This window comes from Convolutriloba macropyga, chromosome 13 (assembly GCF_964194025.1).
Source record: "Convolutriloba macropyga chromosome 13, txConMacr16.3, whole genome shotgun sequence".
Lineage (NCBI taxonomy): Eukaryota > Metazoa > Xenacoelomorpha > Acoela > Convolutidae > Convolutriloba > Convolutriloba macropyga.
The window spans coordinates 21,120,233-21,144,246 of NC_134480.1; the positions used below are offsets into that span (position 1 = coordinate 21,120,233).

The 24,014-nt window shown below is 35.7% G+C and overlaps 2 protein-coding genes across 3 annotated transcripts in view; one reads left to right on the plus strand and one right to left on the minus strand.

Annotated features, from left to right (window-relative positions):
• Positions 1-19,934, minus strand: part of LOC142352181 (uncharacterized) — a 57,664-nt gene extending 37,730 nt beyond the window's left edge. The window contains exon 1 of the mRNA XM_075404592.1: positions 19,866-19,934. Within this exon, the coding sequence (XP_075260707.1) occupies positions 19,866-19,881 (16 nt within the window). The 5' untranslated portion in view covers positions 19,882-19,934. The remainder of the gene's footprint in view (positions 1-19,865) is intronic.
• The window catches only part of LOC142352180 (neuronal acetylcholine receptor subunit alpha-9-I-like), a 60,251-nt gene that overhangs the window by 27,059 nt on the left and 9,178 nt on the right, over positions 1-24,014 (plus strand). For both annotated transcript variants that reach the window (XM_075404588.1, XM_075404589.1), the window contains exons 5-7: positions 135-257; positions 17,597-17,701; positions 20,712-20,876. In XM_075404588.1, coding sequence (XP_075260703.1) covers positions 135-257; positions 17,597-17,701; positions 20,712-20,876 — 393 coding nt within the window. The remainder of the gene's footprint in view (positions 1-134; positions 258-17,596; positions 17,702-20,711; positions 20,877-24,014) is intronic.

Sequence of the window (24,014 nt, forward strand, 5' to 3'; positions counted from 1 at the left end):
TTGCAAAATAATGACCATTTCAGGTTAATCTTCTCAAATCTGAAAGAACCAATTTAAAACTGATTTTCTTAACATCTTTTTCATTATTGTTTATGTTTGTCATGACTGCAACGTCATTGTTGTGATTGTTTCAGGATCAACTGGCTGGACGTGCGATCACTCGAACAAGTGCTGACCAATCCAAAGGTGGAATACAGTGGAGTTGTGACTGTACAGCAACCTCTCTACTTAGTTTCAGCTTGCTCCATCAATGTCAAGTCAGTGAGATCATTCTAGAATGTTCTGTAGTTGGTTGAGAATTAACTGTGATCTACTCAGAATGTGTTCTAATCTGTTTAAATTGTTCTGCCCTCCGGGCAAATCGTTAAATATAGTCTTTTCAGAAGGTCTTTGCACTGATCATAATGTTCTTTTATCTGATCAGGCAGTTTTTCTGCGGTCAATATAGTCTATAAGATCTGCTTCACTTTAAAGTATACGATGCATATAAGCCTATAGCGCTCCTCATCGTGGGTGGCTACTATGCGCATAACTTACCCTAGGCTGATGTCCTCGGACCAAAATTCAATTTGTCTAGACCAAAACTAACGCACCACGGTAGGGTTATCTCTTGAAAATTACAGTCTGAAAAATGCATTGACGCACGAAAGTCTGTGCCCGTGTTGACCTTTCTTGGCAACCATATCCAAGAGCCATATATGGTTCCATACACGCCATACAAAATTTTCGTTGCATGATCTTACCATGGTTGCCAAGTTTTCCATACAAATTTTTTTTCGCGTTTCAGCGATTCCATGAAAGGGTGGGTATACACGTAGAAAGTAGACAGGATAAACCACAAACAGAACATTTTTGGTCTCTATTGCTCTTGTATGGCATCCAAGAAATCTTGTATGGCATCCAAGAAAACTTGTATGGCATCCAGGTCTGGCTCTTGTATGGCATCCAAGAAATCTTGTATGGCAACCAAAAATTCTTGTATGGCATCCACGAAACTTTCCATGGCATCCAGGAAAGCACTTGAATCAACGATAAAGACCAGAAAACAATGAAGCGGCTATAAATGGTCAAGAGAGAATTTTTTCAATCATTTATTAATCTCGTAAGCTTGAGATGAGAAGCATTTATGGCATACAGGAAAACCGTAACCCAACCACAAGAAGCCACGATAGTGTTTGTTGCAGCAATTAGTTCTCTTGTTTGAATAAATTTAAGTTCGTGAGATCAAGTGGGGTCAATTAGACCACTTTTGTCTCTAAGGGGTCCTTACTATACAAATACAATACTTCCTGTGGCACAACATCTAAAAAAACATATATTTTGCATCAAAATTATGAAAAACAACAGTAAGCACTTGTAAGCAAGCATAGAATAATAAAGAAACACAAGTTTAAATATCGGGTGAAAACTGCAGAGAGACAATCGGAAGTCATAAAGACAAATTAACATTTTTGGGTAAAGAAAAATTTGAAGAAAAATATATTACGAGAAAAATGAACACTGGAGAAGTTTTTGAACATTTCAATGACCATTTTTTCAAACCAGCTATAGCTTTAAATTTGTTTCCGTTAGACAAGTCTTTGACCTAACAGAAACGCCTTATTTAAAAAAAAAAATTAGTCTTTTTTTACGAAACCTCGAAATATTTAGTTGTAATTAACTTTTCCGGATCTGGGCACAACGCAGTCGATAGCGATGTAATAGACAAATATCAATAGTGCATGAACTTAAGATCAATGCTAAAGCAAAGGGCAGAAACAACGAGAAAAGGGAACATCAGTATAGGAAACTGTGTGCAAACAAAATTAAAACGCAAACTTTTTTTAACTAGAAGAGCTGGATCAAAATCGTTGTTCATTGCATTGATTATTAATATGACAATGTAGGGCTCCTATTTGGCTCAGTGGAAAAAACTGCTTGACCGAAAGGAGGAACTTTATCTCTGAAAAAACTTTTTTAAACATACAATTTTTTAAGGAAACCTCATAACAACGAGTTTGGTTTGAGTTTTTCTTGCTCTGGGCAATAAAAAATGCTAATCAAATTAAAATAGAAAAAAAGACGAAAGTCTCAGTTGTGTTCGAAAGCCTCAATGAGTGGTACGAAGTATATCTCATTCAGAGCATCAATCCGTAGCAACTTTTCCTTTATCGAGTCTGCGAATATTGTGTCGTATCTTGACGATTCTTCAACTTTCAGGAAAGAGAAAAAGGGCATTGATTTGGACAACTCCTTGACCCGACGAAAAAGACCTATTTTTAAAATTCCTTATTCGCGAAATTCGCAAATTTCCGTATGAAAAACTAACTTTTTTCCTAGGCAAGCTATACCAAAAATTCTTTTTGTTTTACAATCTAATTACCCATGGGATACTCGATACCGAGTTTGGTTAGATTTGGACAACTCCTTGACCCGACGAAAAAGACCTATTTTTAAAATTATAATAGCAAAATTATTCGAAATAATAGCAAATTTCCATATGAAATACTAACTTTTTTCCTAGGCAAGCCATACCAAAAATTCTTTTTGTTTTACAATCTAGTTACCCATGGGATACTACATAACGGGTTTGGATTGATTTGGACAACCCCTTGACCCGACGAAAAAGACCTTTTTTTAAAATTCGTTACTTGCGAAAGTCGCAAATTTCCGTACGAAAAACTAACTTTTTTCCTACGCAAGCTATAGCAATTTTTTTTGTTTTGTAATTTAGGTACACATGGGATACTCCATACCGAGTTTCGTTTGATTTGGACAACTCCTTGACCCGATGAAATAGACCTATTTTCAAAATTCCTTATTCGCGAAATTCGCAAATTTCCGTATGAAATACTAACTTTTTTCCTAGGCAAGCTATACCAAAAATTCTTTTTGTTTTACAATCTACCTACACAGGGGATACTCCATGCCAAGTTTGGTTCACTTTGGACAACTCTATGACCTAATCAAAAAGACCTATTTTTAAAAATTATTTAAAATTAATTATTCGAATTAACCGGAAATTTACGTACGAAAAACTAACTTTTTTCCTACGAACGCTACAGCAAAAATTCTTTCTGTTTTACACTCTAGGTACACATGAGATACTCCTTACCAAGTTTGGTTTGATTTCAACAACTCCTTGATCCGATGAAAGAGACCTATTTTTAAAATTCGTTATTTGCGAAATTCGCAAATTTCCGTACGAAAAAATAACTTTTTTCAGAGACAAGCTATAGCCAAAATTCTTTCTGTACTAGACTCTACTTTTACAGGGGATACTGCATACTAAGTTTGGGTCGATTCGGACCACTTTTTGAGTTAGTAACTCAGGTATACGATGTCAGAAACGCAGAAAACGACTAAAATTAAGGTTTGCTCGCTGGCTAATTTCAGAAGCTTTTTGAAAACGAAACAATACGACATATATACCATTAAAACCATCTTAAACTGACCTGTCAGAATCATTAAAGAAATTGAATATAATCCCTCTCTACACAGAGTTAAAAGGATAAACCAACGAGATCCGATCGAAAATTGGGACGTTTCCAATGCTCGTACACAAATTTACAACTTCTGGTGAACATTTTTTCAGGTTTCATTATATCAAAAGAAAGCACGCATAATGAGCTCTCTAACTATGCAATTCAATAGGAAAAAATATAACTGTAGGCAGAGTTATAAACGATCGAGCCGTTGGTACCAAACGTCCAAAAAAAGGACCATGATGACCCAAAATGTCCAAATGTCCCATACAAGTTCATCAACGATTATAATTATAAAATCCAAATTTTGCTAGGAACATCACTGGGATACACTGAGTCTACCCAGCTGCCCAAACAACGGTAAAAGTAACATCTACGGTGGTCAGTAACAGGTTGGAGATGTCAATTCTCCTGTTTCAGATGGTCAAACTGGGGGTATATTTAATGGTCAATATTTCAAAACTGATCGAACAAAAAAGAACCAAACTTACAGCAAAATGAGTACTACTTGCGGCACGCTTTGTGTCAAAATATCATCCAAATCGGTCCATCTTACGACGAGATATTGCAAAGTTAAGGTACCGTACCAATCTCGACAGAAACGAGGAGAGGTGACTTGCAGACCCAAAATTGACCATCTAAACTACGGAAAACGCCCTATAAAACATATACGGGGAGAATCTTCATTATCGGGGCAGTCTAATGAACCAATTCGCGGGGCTAAATTCGTCTTTTTTGTTGGTCTCACATGTACATACCCGAAAAGTACCGGACACGAATTGGTGAAAATGGGGGTATGTGTCCTGGCCAATTTCTCAAAAACGGCTGGAAGAAACAAAACGCTATTTACAGGGATTCAAGTACGGCTCAAGCTGAGTTCAAATCAACAAACAGATCAAAAATCGGTTCACTCTACGAGGAGAAATTCCAACATAAAGGTACCGTACCAAATGCCCAATTAGGACAAGTACGGGTCACGGATCGCTAAAATTGACCATCTGGACTACGTATAACTACATACAAAATATATATGGGGAGACTCCCCACTAACTGAGGAATTCAAAACACTCTACTTTCATAATATAGTTCAAAGCTTCAAGGTGTCACTGGTGTCACCCGCTGGTGTCAACCGCTTCTGGGGCTAAAATTGAGGGCAAGTTTACTGGCCAATTTCTCTAAAACGGCTGAATAAAAATGAACGCCCTTAGTACTGTTTGTAGCACTGCTTGATATACGCATCATATTAAAAAATGAGCACAATCGGTACATTCTTCAAGGAGTTATAGCAATTATAAGGTACCGTACCAAATGCCCAAAAAAGCGAGGTGACCGCTCTGCAGAGTCAAAATTGACCATCTCAACTACATAAAATACTATATAAACTATATATGGGGATACTCCTCACTAACTGAGGATTCTAAAACACCAACACTTGTTGGGTAAATCGCGTGTTTTGTTGTACCGAAATTTGGGTCACCCAGAATAGCCCGAAAATTCGAACATTTTCAAATTTGAACATTAATAACTTTTTGATTAGGCCTATTTGGGAAACCAACCAAACACTGCAAGCAAAAAGGGTTCAGTGCCAACAAAATGCGATTATTCCCGTTTAATTTGGTTCAGTACTTTAGAAGATATTAACAAAATACTGTTCTGTACCCCACTTTTTGGGCTAAAATCGAAGCCCAAGATCTCCTGAACCGACGTAAAACAACGTGAAACAGCGTTCCCGGCGTATTTGTGGGTGTACTTCTGGTCCACTTCCACGTTCTAGTTCACTGCAAACCTTCATCGTGAGGTGGGAAAAAATTTCCCACCTCACCATGAAGGTTATGATGTTTTGTGTGTTTTGACATAAAACAACATCCACAGAAATTTGATGAAATCGTGAAAACAGAAAAATTGTTGAATTGCTAAAAACTATTGACTCAAATACCTTTTTGGACCCGACACTAGCGTAAATAACACAAATTGCAAGTAACAACAACCCTCATTACAATAAAAAACCGAAATTTGGGTCACCCAGAACAGCCCAAAAATTCGACTTTTTTCAACTTTGAACATTAATAACTTCTTGATACGAAAACCAACTCTTTGAGAAACCAACTTAACACTGCAATCAAGGGGGGTTTAGGGCCAACACAACGAGACAATAACCATCCAATTTGGTCCAGTAGTTTTGGAGAAATCTTCAAAGACATGAAGCGTACCCCGATTTTTGGGCTGTTGGGAGACCCCAATTTCTGGCAAAATCACGCAAAACGACTAAAAACGGTACGAAGTTGGCACATCTGAAGTCAGTCCAAGTCCACTCAGTATTACTGAACACCCAAGACCTCTACCGCGAAGTGGGAACAAATTTCCCACCTCGCCATAATGGCCAGGGTGTTTTGTGTGTTTTGACAAAAAACAACATCAACAAGAATTTCATGAATTCACGAAAAATGAAAAATTATTAAGTTACTAAGAAATATTGGCTCGGACAGCTTCATGGACCCGAGGCAAGCGTAAATAACACAATTTGCAGGTAAAAACAGCGCTCATTACAATAAAAACTGCATCAATTCAGAATAAAGCATAAAAAGAATTATTTTTTAAAAATTACACCATAATAAATGTTTGTTCAGGCCAATTTAAAATCCAAACTAAAAAGGAAAGCATGCACAGTTCAATAGGAAGGGATTGCTTACTCGCGCATTCAATTTGATACGGTATTTTGGCAGATATTAAAAAAAACAATAAGCTGTAACCTCAATTTCGATCACTGAGAATATAGAAATTTCTAGCAAATTCTTACAAAACAAATGAAAAAGCGCCTCGGCCGTGATTGCGGACGCAATCTAAGTCCATTGAATACTGAGTGGACATCGAAGCCCTCTACCGCGAAGTGAGAAAAAATTTCCTACCTCGCCATAAAGTTCAGGGTGTTTTGTGTGTTTTGACAAAAAACAACACAAACAAGAATTTCATGATTTCACGAAAAATGAAAAATTGTTAAAAAGCTAAGAAATATTGGCTCGAACAGCTTTATGGACGCAAAACAAGTGTGAAAAACACAGTTTGCAGATAAAAACAAAGCTCAGTGCAATAAACACTGCATCAATTCAGAATAACGAACAAAAAAAAATATTTGCAACATATTAAATGTTTGCTCAGGCCGATTCAAAAACCAAACTAAAAAAGAAAGCATACATAGTTCAGTAGGAAGGGAATGCTTACAAACGCATTGAATTTGATACAGTATTTTGACAGATATCAACAAAACAATTAGCTGAAACCTCAATTTCGATCTCTGAGCGTATAGAAATTTCTAGCAAATTCTTACAAAACAAATCAAATATGCGCCTCGGACGTGATTCCGGATGCAATCCAAGTCTATTTCGTACTGAGAACACAACAAAGACCTCTACTGCGAAGTGGGAAAAAAATTCCCACCTCGCCGTAAAGGCTAGGGTGTTTTGTGTGTTTTGACAAAAACAACATCAACAAGAATTTCATGATTTCACGAAAAATGAAAAATTGTTAAATTATTAAGATATATTGGCTCGAACAGTTTTATGGACTCGAAGCAAGCGTGAATAACACAGTTTGCAGGTAAAAACAAACACTGCATCAATTGAGAAAAACGAATAAAATCAATTGTTTTTTAAAATTACACCATTTTAAATGTTTGCTCAGGCCGATTCAAAGACCAAACTAAAAAAGGAAAGCATACATAGTTCAGTAGGAACGGAATACTTATCGCGCATTCAATTTGATACAATACTTTGTCAGATATCAATAAAAGAATTAGCTGTAATCTCAATTTTGATCTCTGAGCGTATAGAAACTTCTAGCAAATTCTTACAAAACAAATCAAATCTGCGCCTCGGACGTGATTCCGGATGCAATCAAAGTCTCTTGCGAACTGAGAGGACACCAAAGAACTCTAATGCGAAAGGGAAAAAATTTCCCACGTCGCCGTAAAAGCTAGGGTGTTTTGTGTTTTTGACAAAAAACAACATCAACAAGAATTTCATGATTTCACGAAAAATAAAAAATTGTTAAATTATTAAGATATATTGGCTCGAACAGTTTCATGGACGCGAAGCAAGCGTAAATAACACAGTGTGCAGGTAAAAACAACGCTCATTACATTAAACACTGCATCAATTGAGAATAACGAATAAAATCAATTGTTTTTTAAAATTACACCATATTAAATGTTTGCTCAGGCCGATTCAAAGACCAAACTAAAAAAGGAAAGCATACATAGTTCAGTAGGAACAGAATGCTTAGTCGCGCATTCAATTTGATACAATATTTTGTCAGATATCAGCAAAACAATTAGCTGTAACCTCAATTTTGACCTCTGAGCGTATAGAAACTTCTAGCAAATTCTTACAAAACAAATCAAATCTGCGCCTCGAACGTGATTCCGGATGCAATCCAAGTCTATTGCGTACTTAGAGGACAACGAAGACCTCTACTGCGAAGTGAGAAAAAATTTCCCACCCCGCCATAAAGGCCAGGATGTTATGTGTGTTTTGACAAAAAACAACATCAACAAGAATTTCATGATTTCAAAAAAAATGAAAAAAAATTGTTAAATTATTAAGAACTATTGGCTCGGACAACTTCATGAACCCAAAGCAAGCGTAGATAACAAAATTTCCAGCTAAAAACAGCGCTTATTACTATCAAAACTGCATCAGTTAAGCATAACGCATAAAAAGAATTATTTTTTTAAAGTTACACCTTAATAAATGTTTGCTCAGGCCGATTTAAAATCCAAACGCAAAATTCCGGACGCAATATAATAGCATTGCTTACTGAAAGGACACCGAAGACCTCTGCCGCGAAGGCGGAAAAATTTAGGACTATTTTTTTCAGTAAAAATTTTAAACATCGAAAAGTGTTAAACGCCACTGTTCCTCTTTTTTAAAATTATTTTGATCTATCTATAAATCCAATGATTTGCGACTCTGAGCCCTATAAATATTTATTTAAAAAGTCAAGATTTAAAAAAATTCTTGGCAACCATATCCAAGACCATAAAGTTTCATGGTACCTGTAAGAACCATGAAGGTGCATGGTCTTGCATATGGTTGCCAAGAAACCATAAACAACAAGTTTTCTACAATACGTCTCCAAACACTTTTTTGGAGAACAGATCTTAGAAGATTCTGTTCCTACGTTTCAGTAGGAACAGAATGCTTACTCGCGCATTCAATTTGATACAATATTTTGTCAGATATCAGCAAAACAATTAGCTGTAACCTCAATTTTGACCTCTGAGCGTATAGAAACTTCTAGCAAATTCTTACAAAACAAATCAAATCTGCGCCTCGAACGTGATTCCGGATGCAATCCAAGTCTATTGCGTACTGAGAGGACAACGAAGACCTCTACCGCGAAGTGAGAAAAAATTTCCCACCCCGCCGTAAAGGCCAGGATGTTTTGTGTGTTTTGACAAAAAACAACATCAACAAGAATTTCATGATTTCACAAAAAATGAAAAAAAATTGTTAAATTACTAAGAACTATTGGCTCGGACAACTTCATGAACCCAAAGCAAGCGTAGATAACAAAATTTCCAGCTAAAAACAGCGCTTATTACTATAAAAACTGCATCAGTTAAGCATAACGCATAAAAAGAATTATTTTTTTAAAGTTACACCTTAATAAATGTTTGCTCAGGCCGATTTAAAATCCAAACGCAAAATTCCGGACGCAATATAATAGCATTGCTTACTGAAAGGACACCGAAGACCTCTGCCGCGAAGGCGGAAAAATTTAGGACTATTTTTTTCAGTAAAAATTTTAAACATCGAAAAGCGTTAAACGCAACTGTTCCTCTTTTTTAACATTATTTTGATCTATCTATAAATCCAATGATTTGCGACTCTGAGCCCTATAAATATTTATTTAAAAAGTCAAGATTTAAAAAAATTCATGGCAACCATATCCAAGACCATAAAGTTTCATGGTACCTGTAAGAACCATGAAGGTGCATGGTCTTGCATATGGTTGCCAAGAAACCATAAACAACAAGTTTTCTGCAATACGTCTCCAAACACTTTTTTGGAGAACAGATCTTTTCCGATATCTGCTAAAAATTCGCATTTGAACGATTTGAATTTGACCATATATGGTCATCCATGGCACCATGAACGTTTATGGTCATATATATGGTTGCCAAGAAACCATGAACTTGAACTTTTTTCAAAGTTTCAACAGAGACTTTTCACCACTAAAATATGTCACAGGCACTTATTTCACGCTTCTTCAGCCTACGTTTGAAATTTCGTATGGGCAGGTATATGGTTGCCAAGTTTTCTTGGTCACCATATATGGCTTGGATATAGTTGCCAAGATTTATCTATGGTGGTCAACCCGGGTGGATATAGTCATTTTTAAACGCACAAATCATCTTGAAAAATGAAAAAATACTAAGTTCTGATTCTGCTCCCTTGTTTGAGCGCTCACTCAAGTATAAGCTTGACATGAAGAAAACCAATTTTCCAATGAAAAAAATGGCAAAGCGTCAAGATTAGAGCGATTTGCATTCGACATTTTCAAACTTTCAATTGAACTGAATAGAGCTCTTTCTAGAGCTTTAGAACCCAGCTAAAGATTTAAAAAAATTGACTCAATGTTTGTATACTGAATGTACAATCAAAGTAACAAATGGGAATTTTGTGTATATTTTATATTTACAATAATGGTGTCGAATTGAACATAAAAAAAACCTAGTCATGCAAAATTTTGGACCTTTGGAGAACGAAAAAAAATATCCGAACGCTAGAAAATCCAGTGAACCCACAAAGGTCTAGAATTGGAAGCACGCAACTCTATACAAACTCAATTTGAAAGCGCGAGGAAAGTGTAAAACTAGGTAAACCCACGAAAAAAACGAAAATGTGGTGAACGTACGAATGTATGAACGTCTGGTGAACGCCGAAAAGAATGGACGTAGTCATTCTTGGACGCACGCGGAAAATATGAAACTTTTTGGATGCACAAGCGTCTATTGAACAACTGAGTTTACAGAGAAAGTCACTTCTGAATTCACGAATAACGAAATAGAAGTTTTTAACCCACCAAAATTTGTTTAAACGCGCGAACGTTTTGTAAACGGACGAAAGTGTGCAGAAAAACACTTTTTAACGAATGAAAGAGGCATGAATTTAAGTGCGCAAAATTCTATTGAACAAAGGAAAATTTGGTGAACTCAAGGACATCTGTTGAACTCACGAACTTTTTCTCAAATCACAAATGTTTGGTGAACTCCCAAAAGTACGCGGAATCTACGAAATTTTTTTAACGCACTAAAGTCTAGTGAACACAGAACGTGGACTGCGTAAAACTATTTGAACCCAAGAAAAAGCACGTACGTCTCGTGAATGCATGAACGTCTGGTAAATGTAAAAAAAAGTAGGGACAAATGCACTTTTGAACTTACATAGAGCATATGAAAATATTTAAGCGCACAAAAATATAGTGAACGCAGAACGTCTGGTGAACTTACAAAGGTATAGAAATGCACATTAAATGCACGAAGGTTTTTGATTTCAGAAAATCTATGTGAACGCACAAATGTGTGCTGAACGGAGGAAGTACAAACAAACTCACTTTTGAACTAACCAAAAACCCATGAAAGCTTTTGAACGTACGAGAGTGATTGTCGAAGGTCGGGTAACTGTACGGAAGTAAAACAAATACATTTTTGAACGCACTAAGAACCCATGAAACCTGTGGAACTTTTTAACCCACCAAAACTTGTTTAAACACACGAACGTTTTGTCATTGAACTAAAGTATGAAGAAAAACATTTTTGACGAAGGAAAGAGGCATGAATTTAACTAAGTGCAAAAAATTCTGTTGCACACATGAAAATTTTGGTGAACTCAAAGGCTTCTGCTGAATTCACAAACGTCTTCTGAATTCACGAATGTTTAGTGAACGCCCAACAGTACGCAGAATTTACGCATGAAACTCTAGTGAACGCAGAACGTAAAATTTCCTGAAACTACTTAAACCTACGAAAATTCACGAATATACGGTGAATGTACGTACGTCTCATGAATGCATGAGTGTCTGGGGAACGTACAAAAGTATCGACCTCCGAACTTACGCAGAACATTTGAAAATATTTAAGCGCAAGAAAATCTAATGAACGCAGAACGTCTTGTAAAATTACAAAAGTATGGAAATGCACATTTAAGTGCACGAAGAACGTATCAAAAGTTATTGAATTCACAAAATCCTTGTGAACGCACAAATGTGAGCTGAACGGAGGAAGTACAAACAAACTCACTTTTGAACTAACCAAGAACCCATGAAAGCTTTTGAACGTACGAGAGTGATCGTCGAAGGTCGGGTAACTGTACGGAAGTAAAACAAATACATTTTTGAACGCACTAAGAACCCATGAAACCTGTGGAACTTTTTAACCCACCAAAACTTATTTAAACACACGAACGTTTTGTCATTGAACTAAAGTATGAAGAAAAACATTTTTGACGAAGGAAAGAGGCATGAATTTAACTAAGTGCAAAAAATTCTGTTGCACACATGAAAATTTGGTGAACTCAAAGGCTTCTGCTGAATTCACAAACGTCTTCTGAATTCACGAATGTTTAGTGAACGCCCAAAAGTACGCAGAATTTACGCATGAAACTCTAGTGAACGCAGAACGTAAAATTTCCTGAAACTACTTAAACCTACGAAAATTCACGAATATACGGTGAATGTACGTACGTCTCATGAATGCATGAGTGTCTGGGGAACGTACAAAAGTATCGACCTCCGAACTTACGCAGAACATTTGAAAATATTTAAGCGCAAGAAAATCTAATGAACGCAGAACGTCTTGTAAAATTACAAAAGTATGGAAATGCACATTTAAGTGCACGAAGAACGTATCAAAAGTTATTGAATTCACAAAATCCTTGTGAACGCACAAATGTGAGCTGAACGGAGGAAGTACAAACAAACTCACTTTTGAACTAACCAAGAACCCATGAAAGCTTTTGAACGTACGAGAGTGATCGTCGAAGGTCGGGTAACTGTACGGAAGTAAAACAAATACATTTTTGAACGCACTAAGAACCCATGAAACCTGTGGAACTTTTTAACCCACCAAAACTTATTTAAACACACGAACGTTTTGTCATTGAACTAAAGTATGAAGAAAAACATTTTTGACGAAGGAAAGAGGCATGAATTTAACTAAGTGCAAAAAATTCTGTTGCACACATGAAAATTTGGTGAACTCAAAGGCTTCTGCTGAATTCACAAACGTCTTCTGAATTCACGAATGTTTAGTGAACGCCCAAAAGTACGCAGAATTTACGCATGAAACTCTAGTGAACGCAGAACGTAAAATTTCCTGAAACAACTTAAACCTACGAAAATTCACGAATATACGGTGAATGTACGTACGTCTCATGAATGCATGAGTGTCTGGGGAACGTACAAAAGTATCGACCTCCGAACTTACGCAGAACATTTGAAAATATTTAAGCGCAAGAAAATCTAATGAACGCAGAACGTCTTGTAAAATTACGAAAGTATGGAAATGCACATTTAAGTGCACGAAGAACGTATCAAAAGTTATTGAATTCACAAAATCCTTGTGAACGCACAAATGTGAGCTGAACGGAGGAAGTACAAACAAACTCACTTTTGAACTAACCAAGAACCCATGAAAGCTTTTGAACGTACGAGAGTGATCGTCGAAGGTCGGGTAACTGTACGGAAGTAAAACAAATACATTTTTGAACGCACTAAGAACCCATGAAACCTGTGGAACTTTTTAACCCACCAAAACTTGTTTAAACACACGAACGTTTTGTCATTGAACTAAAGTATGAAGAAAAACATTTTTGACGAAGGAAAGAGGCATGAATTTAACTAAGTGCAAAAAATTCTGTTGCACACATGAAAATTTGGTGAACTCAAAGGCTTCTGCTGAATTCACAAACGTCTTCTGAATTCACGAATGTTTAGTGAACGCCCAAAAGTACGCAGAATTTACGCATGAAACTCTAGTGAACGCAGAACGTAAAATTTCCTGAAACTACTTAAACCTACGAAAATTCACGAATATACGGTGAATGTACGTACGTCTCATGAATGCATGAGTGTCTGGGGAACGTACAAAAGTATCGACCTCCGAACTTACGCAGAACATTTGAAAATATTTAAGCGCAAGAAAATCTAATGAACGCAGAACGTCTTGTAAAATTACGAAAGTATGGAAATGCACATTTAAGTGCACGAAGAACGTATCAAAAGTTATTGAATTCACAAAATCCTTGTGAACGCACAAATGTGAGCTGAACGGAGGAAGTACAAACAAACTCACTTTTGAGCTAACCGAGAACCCATGAAAGCTTTTGAACGTACGAGAGTGATCGTAGAAGGTTGGGTAATTGTACGGAAGTAAGATAAATACATTTTTGAACGCACCAAGAACCCATGAAACCTGTGGAACTTTTTAACTCACGAAAACTTGTTTAAACACACGAACGTTTTTTCAACGAACTAAAGTACGAAGAAAAACACTTTTTAACAAATGAAAGAGGCATGAATTTAACTAAATGCGCAAAATTCAATTGAACAAATGAAAATTTGGTGGCGTCACGGACATCTGTTGAACTCATGAACGTTTTCTCAACTCACAAATGTTTGGTGAACTCCCAAAAGTACGCGGAATCTACGAAATTTTTTTAACGCACTAAAGTCTAGTGAACACAGAACGTGGACTGCGTAAAACTATTTGAACCCAAGAAAAAGCACGTACGTCTCGTGAATGCATGAACGTCTGGTAAATGTAAAAAAAAGTAGGGACAAATGCACTTTTGAACTTACATAGAGCATATGAAAATATTTACGCGCACAAAAATATAGTGAACGCAGAACGTCTTGTAAAATTACGAAAGTATGGAAATGCACATTTAAGTGCACGAAGAACGTATCAAAAGTTATTGAATTCACAAAATCCTTGTGAACGCACAAATGTGTGCTGAACGGAGGAAGTACAAACAAACTCACTTTTGAACTTACCAAGAACCCATGAAAGCTTTTGAACGTACGAGAGTGATCGTCGAAGGTCGGGTAACTGTTCGGAAGTAAAACAAATACACTTTTGAACGCACTAAGAACCCATGAAACCTGTGGAACTTTTTAACCCATCAAAACTTATTTAAACACACGAACGTTTTGTCATTGAACTAAAGTATGAAGAAAAACATTTTTGACGAAGGAAAGAGGCATGAATTTAACTAAGTGCAAAAAATTCTGTTGCACACATGAAAATTTGGTGAACTCAAAGGCTTCTGCTGAATTCACAAACGTCTTCTGAATTCACGAATGTTTAGTGAACGCCCAAAAGTACGCAGAATTTACGCATGAAACTCTAGTGAACGCAGAACGTAAAATTTCCTGAAACTACTTAAACCTACGAAAATTCACGAATATACGGTGAATGTACGTACGTCTCATGAATGCATGAGTGTCTGGGGAACGTACAAAAGTATCGACCTCCGAACTTACGCAGAACATTTGAAAATATTTAAGCGCAAGAAAATCTAATGAACGCAGAACGTCTTGTAAAATTACGAAAGTATGGAAATGCACATTTAAGTGCACGAAGAACGTATCAAAAGTTATTGAATTCACAAAATCCTTGTGAACGCACAAATGTGAGCTGAACGGAGGAAGTACAAACAAACTCACTTTTGAACTAACCAAGAACCCATGAAAGCTTTTGAACGTACGAGAGTGATCGTCGAAGGTCGGGTAACTGTACGGAAGTAAAACAAATACATTTTTGAACGCACTAAGAACCCATGAAACCTGTGGAACTTTTTAACCCACCAAAACTTGTTTAAACACACGAACGTTTTGTCATTGAACTAAAGTATGAAGAAAAACATTTTTGACGAAGGAAAGAGGCATGAATTTAACTAAGTGCAAAAAATTCTGTTGCACACATGAAAATTTGGTGAACTCAAAGGCTTCTGCTGAATTCACAAACGTCTTCTGAATTCACGAATGTTTAGTGAACGCCCAACAGTACGCAGAATTTACGCATGAAACTCTAGTGAACGCAGAACGTAAAATTTCCTGAAACTACTTAAACCTACGAAAATTCACGAATATACGGTGAATGTACGTACGTCTCATGAATGCATGAGTGTCTGGGGAACGTACAAAAGTACCGACTTTCGAACTTACGCAGAACATTTGAAAATATATAAGCGCAAGAAAATCTAATGAACGCAGAACGTCTTGTAAAATTACGAAAGTATGGAAATGCACATTTAAGTGCACGAAGAACGTATCAAAAGTTATTGAATTCACAAAATCCTTGTGAACGCACAAATGTGTGCTGAACGGAGGAACGTATAGACAAAAGCTCTTTTGAACTAACCGAGAACCCATGAAAGCTTTTGAACGTACGAGAGTGATCGTCGAAGATAAGATAATTGTACGGAAATGAGACAGCTGCAGTTTTGAACGATAAAGAACCCATGAAACCTGTTGAACATTGAAACCTCGTGGAATGCAGAAGTTTTTAGATGTGAAGAAATGATATATGTCGAAAATCTCATTGTGAACGCACAAAGAACACATGAACACATTTGAACGCACTACAAAATCTGATGACCGCACAAACAACTTTTGAACGGCTGAGTGTACGTAGAAACTCACTTTTGAACTCATGAATGAAGAATAGAACGTTTTCACCCACCAAAATCTGTATAAAGGCACGAGCGATTTGTGAACAAAAAGTAAGTGAAAAAAAAATTTCACGCATGAAAGAGGCGTGAATTTAACTAAGTGCTCAAAAGTCTGTTGAACAATTGAAAGTTCGGTTAATTTACGGCTTCTGTTGAACTCACGTACGTATGCTGAACTCACGAACTTCTGGTGAACGTCCAAAATTATGGACATAATCATTCTTGGATGCACGCGGAAAGAATGAAACTTTTTGAGCTCACGAAAGTCTAGTGCACGAAGAACGGATTTTCTTGAGCGCAGTTAAATCTGGTGAACGAAAAAAAGAACTAACTTGAAGGCACAAAAATTTTGGTTTACTTATTTCTGAACGCATAGAGGACATGAAATTTATTTGAACGAACCAATGTCTGGTGAACGCACGAAAAGATGAACAAACGCACTTTTGAAGACACGAAGTACGCTTAAAATCTTTTGAGCGCACGAATGTACGAACGTACACAATTTTGAACGTACGAAAAATGCATTCAAATTTTTGAACTCTCAAAAATCTGTTGACACACGAAAGTCTGGTGAACAAAGGAAAATTTTGAGAACACATTAAATTTTTTGAACAATCGAAACATTTTTTAGCTCGCCAACGTCCGTTGCAGGCAAGTATGGACATAACCACTTTTGAACGTATGAAGAACATATGAAAATATTTAAGCTCACAAAAGTCTTGTGAACGCACCAAAATCTAGACGGCATGAAAGTCTAGTTTGCACTTTTGAACTCACGAAATGACATGGAACTTTCTGAACTCGAGAAAGGCAGTACACAGAAATTTTCTGCTTGGGATGATCTGGACATAGCATGTTCCATCTCGGTCTGTCGGGACCTACCAAATTTTGTTCTGAGACGTCAACCTAATAAGGCTGCAGGTCGTTTAATATACCGAATGAGGTGTGGGATATTGAGACAAATATTATAGTTGAAATAATTCTAAATTCCTCACTTGAATTAAATAGTCTGCTGAATGATATCAGACTGGTGTAACATGAACGGAGAGACGCTTAAAAATGATTGTAGCGTTGTTTGCGATAGTTGAAAACGATAATTAAAACACTCACGTGCACATTTTAAAATGCCGAAGGTCTGCAGTGCCAGAAGTCAAAATGCCAGAAGTCGCTACTTAGCCAGAAGTTGAATTCCGTTGACTTTCGTCATTTTAAAACGTGCGCGTTTCGTGTTTTAAGCATGGTTAAGTGACTCTGCAGACGTCACTTCGAAATTCTGACTTAATATCTCGAACCTCTTCGCGGTTCTCGATAAACGCCAGAAGTTCTCAGTGACTTCAAGCAGAGTCACTTAACCATTACTTAAGTCCTTACAGAACTCACGAATTGACAATTTTGTTTCAGGTATTTCCCCTTCGATTCCCACGTGTGTAACATCAGTCTAGGTTCCTGGTCTTACTCCCCTGACGAAGTGGACGTTGCAAAGGGAGAGTATGCTTCATATAAAAAGTACGACACTTTTCAGCAATTCTCAATACCATTGCTCTTCATTTCGAGCCATACACTGAATCGGCATATTTAAGAACACTAAATAAAGTTAAGGTAAATTTACCTTAACGAAGTTAAGGTACACCATTGTTAAGGTAAAGTTAAAGTAACTTTTATCTTAATTTTACTTTAAGTTGAGTTAAGGTAAAAATTTCCCTTAAATTTGTTAAGGTAATATTACATTAAATTACCTTAAATTTTTTTGTAACGTTCTTCAGGACTTAATTTTATATATTTAGTAAAATCGCCAAGCAAAATGTTGAAACTTGCTTAACAAAAAGTGGTGAGTTTTTAACTTTTACGGTACAGTGGAGGTAATGGTAGCTCAAGTTAAGGTGAGGTAAGGAAAGGCAGATTTACCTTAACAGTTGAGGTAAGTTAACTTTATTTAGTGTAAGAGGCGAGTAAGATTAATCTAGTTATCCAGCGAGATTTCCCAGCATGAGGTTCTCGTCCAAATGCAGGCATTGGCCTAAAATTGGTCGAACTTGGGACCGAACAGACCGAAAATAGGTAACCGAACTACGGCCGTACTAAGATTTCTAAAGTGCCGTGCTAAGACTATATCAATACTAATAAGGTGCCGTAGTAAGACCCTGCCAATATTAATAAGGTGTCCTTAAAATGAGATAGGAGGAACACTGTCGAAAAACTCTCTAGTCAAGTTAAAAACTGTAGTTTGAAAGCAATACCTTAGAAATCTTACAAAATTTGAACTTTATGGCCCGCTACATATGACTGTCAATTAATTTCAGAAAAAATCCCTCACAATTCTAAGTGTCGACTAAAAAATCAAATAGCAGTTTTCTAACTGCCGTAATACAGCTGGCAATAAAACAAATAAGTTTTTGTAAGTACTAATTTAAATCAAGCTTTCTAATTTCAAGCTAAGTGAATGGTCGAAATTGTGATAATAGAGTACGCTCTTCTGCAAATACTATTGATAAAATTGCTGATCTTCAGTGATTTGGGCATCTAAGGGCGACTATTTGAATGATTAATTTTCATCGTAAAAATGGCTACCCAAAATGAGAAATAGCGAGAAAATGGTGTCAATAACTTACACAAAACGCCCAATTTTAACGGAAAAAAGTTTTTTTGACAATTGATGTTTGGTGAAATCGAAATATTGCTTTTATATAATATGCAAGCGATTTATATAAAACTATCGCACATCAAAGCATCTGTCAGGAAATCAAAACACAATATGATTCAGGAAATCCGATAAAAATTGTCTAAAGTTTGAGACAAAGTTAACTCATTCTACCATTTCTTCAAAACACAAAATTTATTTTATCTATCATAAAATTTAACCGCACTTATTTTTTAGTTTTTAATTCCAATTTTTTTTCAAGACGATGAGATTTGATAGGAAACAAAACACCGACTCCAAAAACCACAAATTTTCCCTCGCAATCTTCACAGAAAATAAATGATCACAAAAAACTTTACTCTCCTAAAACTCAACTTAGCCTTATGACGGTAAGCATCATGTTTAAAGATCCTGACAATGCAAGACCTTTTGACGATAAAAGTACCAAATCCAACTTGCTTGAGTTCGCAGTAGGCTTATTTAAAAACTGATTTTTGTAACGGTTGCTCTTCTGCTTATGGCAAGGTAAAATTTAAACCGGTCAATTCATTCTATTGGTTAAAATCTGGTCTGTCTTTTTTGTTTTTGCAGTTATTTTTTGTGAAAAGTATTATCTTCTACACATTAGATTACCATTGCGTTACTTGATTCTCTGCTAATTCTACTATATAATCGTTCACCTTTGCTGACATTCTTGATATGCTTAGCTCGGAAAAACAAAACAACTTCAACTTGAAACAATTTTGTTCTTAAGATCTTTCTTATAACCCAAGCTCTAGATCGAATCTGAAAATTCTAGCTCGATAACAGACTAACTCTATAACTGGGCTGCGTACTATATTTTCAAATTTCTTTAATTTTTGTTCTTTCAAAATTGCTTCAAAATATATCAATTTTCGTTAATCTAGTATAATTTTAAGAAGCTTATTTTTTCTCAATTGATTTGAATAACACCAATATCGAAACTAAGCTTTGTTTCGCTGAAGGCGTTCAGATATATCGACTCTTTATTTTATACAAAATTTCTCTTACCGGGGAACTTTTTCATCAGAATCGAAGATTGAGAATATCAAAGTCAATTCTCTTTTCAACAAGTCGAAGATAGAGAAGCTGTACAATTACTAAATTGATTTCCATAAACAGGAACGAAAAATAAGTAACTTACCACTCAAGAATGAATTACGCATTAATACACACAGGGTTTCAATTTAATACGGCCAAGTTTGCGATTTTTGTCTTTCGTAGCTATCAGTTTTTCAAGCTTTAACTACACTGCTGATGACGTGATTATCTGTTAAAGTAGCAACGTTGATTGGCTGTAGGTAATGATGTCGACTGAACATATTTTCATGACACCAATATAACCATATAGATTTATTGTCGAATGTTCTCTGCCACAACAGAATTAATTGCAAACCAATCGTAAGGAATCTGATGTAATATCTAAGTTGAGTTCACAACTTTGGTAATTAACTGCAGTCAAATATGCAAACATGCCCTATTTGTTGTATCTATAATTGTAGTAGTTAAAATTGACAATTTTTACTTGAAGACAAGAGTTCAGCTGTTATTGAAAAATTGGCGCCGGGGAGGTCCAATCGATAGATATACTCTATTGCACGCTTAATGTCTTATACATTCGCGTTTTTAGCACCTCTTGCAAATAAGATCGTCGGCTTTTACGTTTTTAACCCATACAAACTTGTTTTAATAAACTGTTTTCCATTTGAAATTTTTTGCAATGGAATCTGGAGAAAGCTTTTATTATCGTGAAATTGTTGAAGAGTTTCTGCATTGAAAACTTGTCTTTTGTTTCGCGCCTACCACCTCAGCCTGACAGTTATTATTTTGGTGGGGTATTATTCTTTTGATTTTCAGGAACTACATTAAAAATATGGAGTGGGAGTTGTTGGACTACACAGTGGTGTATCGCAATGCAACAGAGCCATGGGGTCCCTACTCTGAACTGAAATTCAGTCTCCATCTGAAGCGGAGACCTCTTTTCATGCTATTCAACACTGTCCTACCCACTGCGTTCACAAGGTAACATATGACTATATTAGAGGGTTGAACGTCCAGTTAGAGGGAACCTGGGTCGGAAATATGCCCAAACTTCTTCCAAAAACGATGCAAGAAAAGAGCAGGGTAATGAGGGGGAATGGGGGCATTTTAGAACATACCACCCCCCCCCCCCTTAAAATTGATACCAAAAAGATGTACGGGTAAGCCGGCAATGAAAATAACAACTAGCTCATAACGCGTTTTCAGCAATGAAAGTATTCATTATGCACATTTTTTTCGAAGTTACTATAGACACTCCAAAGTTTGAACACGACTTAATTTTAATTCATCAAAGTAAAAACTGGTTGTATTTTACAAAAACTTTCGGTCCAAAAAAGCGGCAAAAAGTTTTGAGATCTTATTTTAGTGAAAGTTTTGAGAGTCATTTAATAATATAACCGGACATAGCAAAAAAAAATCAGTCAAAAGAAATAGATCTCTCAAAAATACAAATTTCAGATGTCTAGATCCAATGATTGGTTTTTATTTCACAATGGTCAGAGCAGTTTTCATTTTAAAATTTTAGGTGCAAAGTATCTTTTTATTGCTTTTGATCGCAAAGTACCTTTTCAAAACACTCAAATTTTGTACCTCTTTGTCGGCCTGTAATATGAAATCTCACGTAATCTATGATAATTTAGCCCTCTTTTTAGCAAACCTGCTGGGGAATATGGTTTAATATCAAAGATTATGGGGAATGGACTATAATCTTCAGCTGACTCTTTTTTTGTAAATTTTGGTTCATCGCTACCTTGGACTTAGAAAAATAAGAAAAATTATTCGGTTGATTGTGGCAATTTTCCCACAAAAACAAAAATTTGCTCGATTTTGTAAAAAAAAAGTCAAAATAGCCCAACCAAACACTTGGCTTTACTTTTTGAAGACATCGAAAAAGTGGCTGAACTATCTGGCTGATCACTTTCTCATGATTTGTTGAGAGCTCGGAAATTTTATTGCTTGTAAAATGCTTTTACACTTCAATAGTCTGATTGTAAACAAAAAAGCATATCTCATTAAAAAAATTATAACTCTCAAATCCAAACAATGAATAACCCATGAATCCCAACTCTCGGATATTTTTTGCGTTTGTGCGTTCAACAAACTTGTTTCAACAGCCTTCTATTGGTATTTTACAGATTGCGGAGAAAATATAGCAGAGAAAACAAGACAAAATTTTAACACACATTCCTGTTATAGAAAAGCGATTATCCCATTAGAAGTTACCTCATGTCGAAGATGTGCTGAGGTTTCCCCCAAAAAACAAAGTAAAGACAAGCGGGAGAATAACAGGTAATGGTAGAAATCATAGAGCTTGCTCCCCCGGTTAAAATATAACTCATGTTTGTATGCCGTAAATAGTAGGCGAGTAAGCTAATAAATCCGCTTAGAACGTTCTTTTTTATCCCAAAAGTCGCATTCATCCAATTTAAGGCAAGCTTAACAATAAAAGTAATTTTTGTGCATAATTTATTTCCAATACAAGACAATTTAGTCAAAATTTATTTCATCAGAAAGAATTTAGTTGTAAACAACAATGCACCTTTTAATCTAACGAAAAGAGATCTGAGTTCTTACTTTAAACAATTATTGCAAAAAACATAATAAAAAAAACCCAATAAAGTTGTCGTAATAATACAAAGTTCAGGTATTTCTAGCCAATACGTTATCTTTTTACAAAGGTGAAATTAATTTTCGTTTTTCTTTGGTTAATGAAATTCCATGTAAAATAGAAAATATCTCAGAATCTCTGATAATTTGTCTCTTTTTAAATTGATTTTTAATAGCTCAAAACAAAGATAGTTGGAAAGAACTATATATTCCGCTGACACTTTTTCAACCCAGCAAAGTTGATTTAATTCAAAAATAATAATTCAGAAAAAATCAGACGCTAAAGTATTGACCAGCTCTCTAATCAGAAGGGAGCCCATGTCAAAAGTGTGCCCGACTTCTGCTTAAAACGGTGTAAAAAAGCGGAGTAATGAGGAGGAGTAGACAGATTTTAGAATATACAACCCACCACATATTCATAGCAAAATGACGTTAGAGTCAGCTAGTATTAAAAGTTTTGACTAGCTCATAACATAATTTTTTATTTCAATGAAAGAGGGGCCACCCATTCTCTCATAGTACGTGATTTTGAAAAACAAGTGAAAAAACGATAAACAAGAAAAAAAACACGACCTAACTGTAATTTATCTATGTAAAACTCGTTGTAAACAACAATTACCTTAAGTCCTAAAAACCCAGCAAACTGCTCTGAAGTTTGATTTTTGACAATTTATTTAAAAAAGGACCTGTTCAAAATTAGATCGCTTTTAAAAGCGATGTACAGATGTCTAGGTCCAATGCTTATTTATATTACTTTGATAAGAGCCGTTTTGTGTTCTAAAATCTAAAACTGTTTTCAATCTGACACTATTTGCCTTTTTTAAGACTAGTAAGCTGAAATCAATAAGAATCAGCACGTTTTAATAATTCAGCACGTTCATACTGGTAACTCAACTATATGCTCAGCTAACACTTTTTTACAATCATATATGACTAATTACTATATTTGATGAAGAAAATTATGAAAAAAAATAAACCCCTTTCAACAAGTTTTCTCCACTCGTTGATGACTTCTCATTCAAATGTTCCTCTATCTTGTCAAAACGCTGATAATATTATTCAACTTAACACTATGGGTTTTGCTTATGGAAAAATCCCAAAAGTATATAAAACGTTTTACTGCCAAATTTGTTCTGCTTCAATTTGTTGCGACCTCAGGAAACATTTTGCTTGTATAGCACTTTTTATGCTTTAGATAGTCTGGTTGAAAAATTACAATCCCTGATCATCATAAGTTATAATTCTCAAAACCAAACGTATAAGAACTTAAAAGTGAAAAAAAAACTTTTAACTCCCAGATATATTGTGAGTGCTCTCATCCATTTAACTTACTTGTTTCAGGGGTAGCTTGTTTCAATCCATTCAACCAACTTTTTTTGCATCAAAAAAATTTTTTTTGTATTTATCATTACCTAAAACTTGTTTGAGATTGATTTGAACTTAGAATACTTTTTTAAATTCCACATTGATATCAGGTTATTTTTTGTAGGTTATTTGAAGGTAAATTGAACA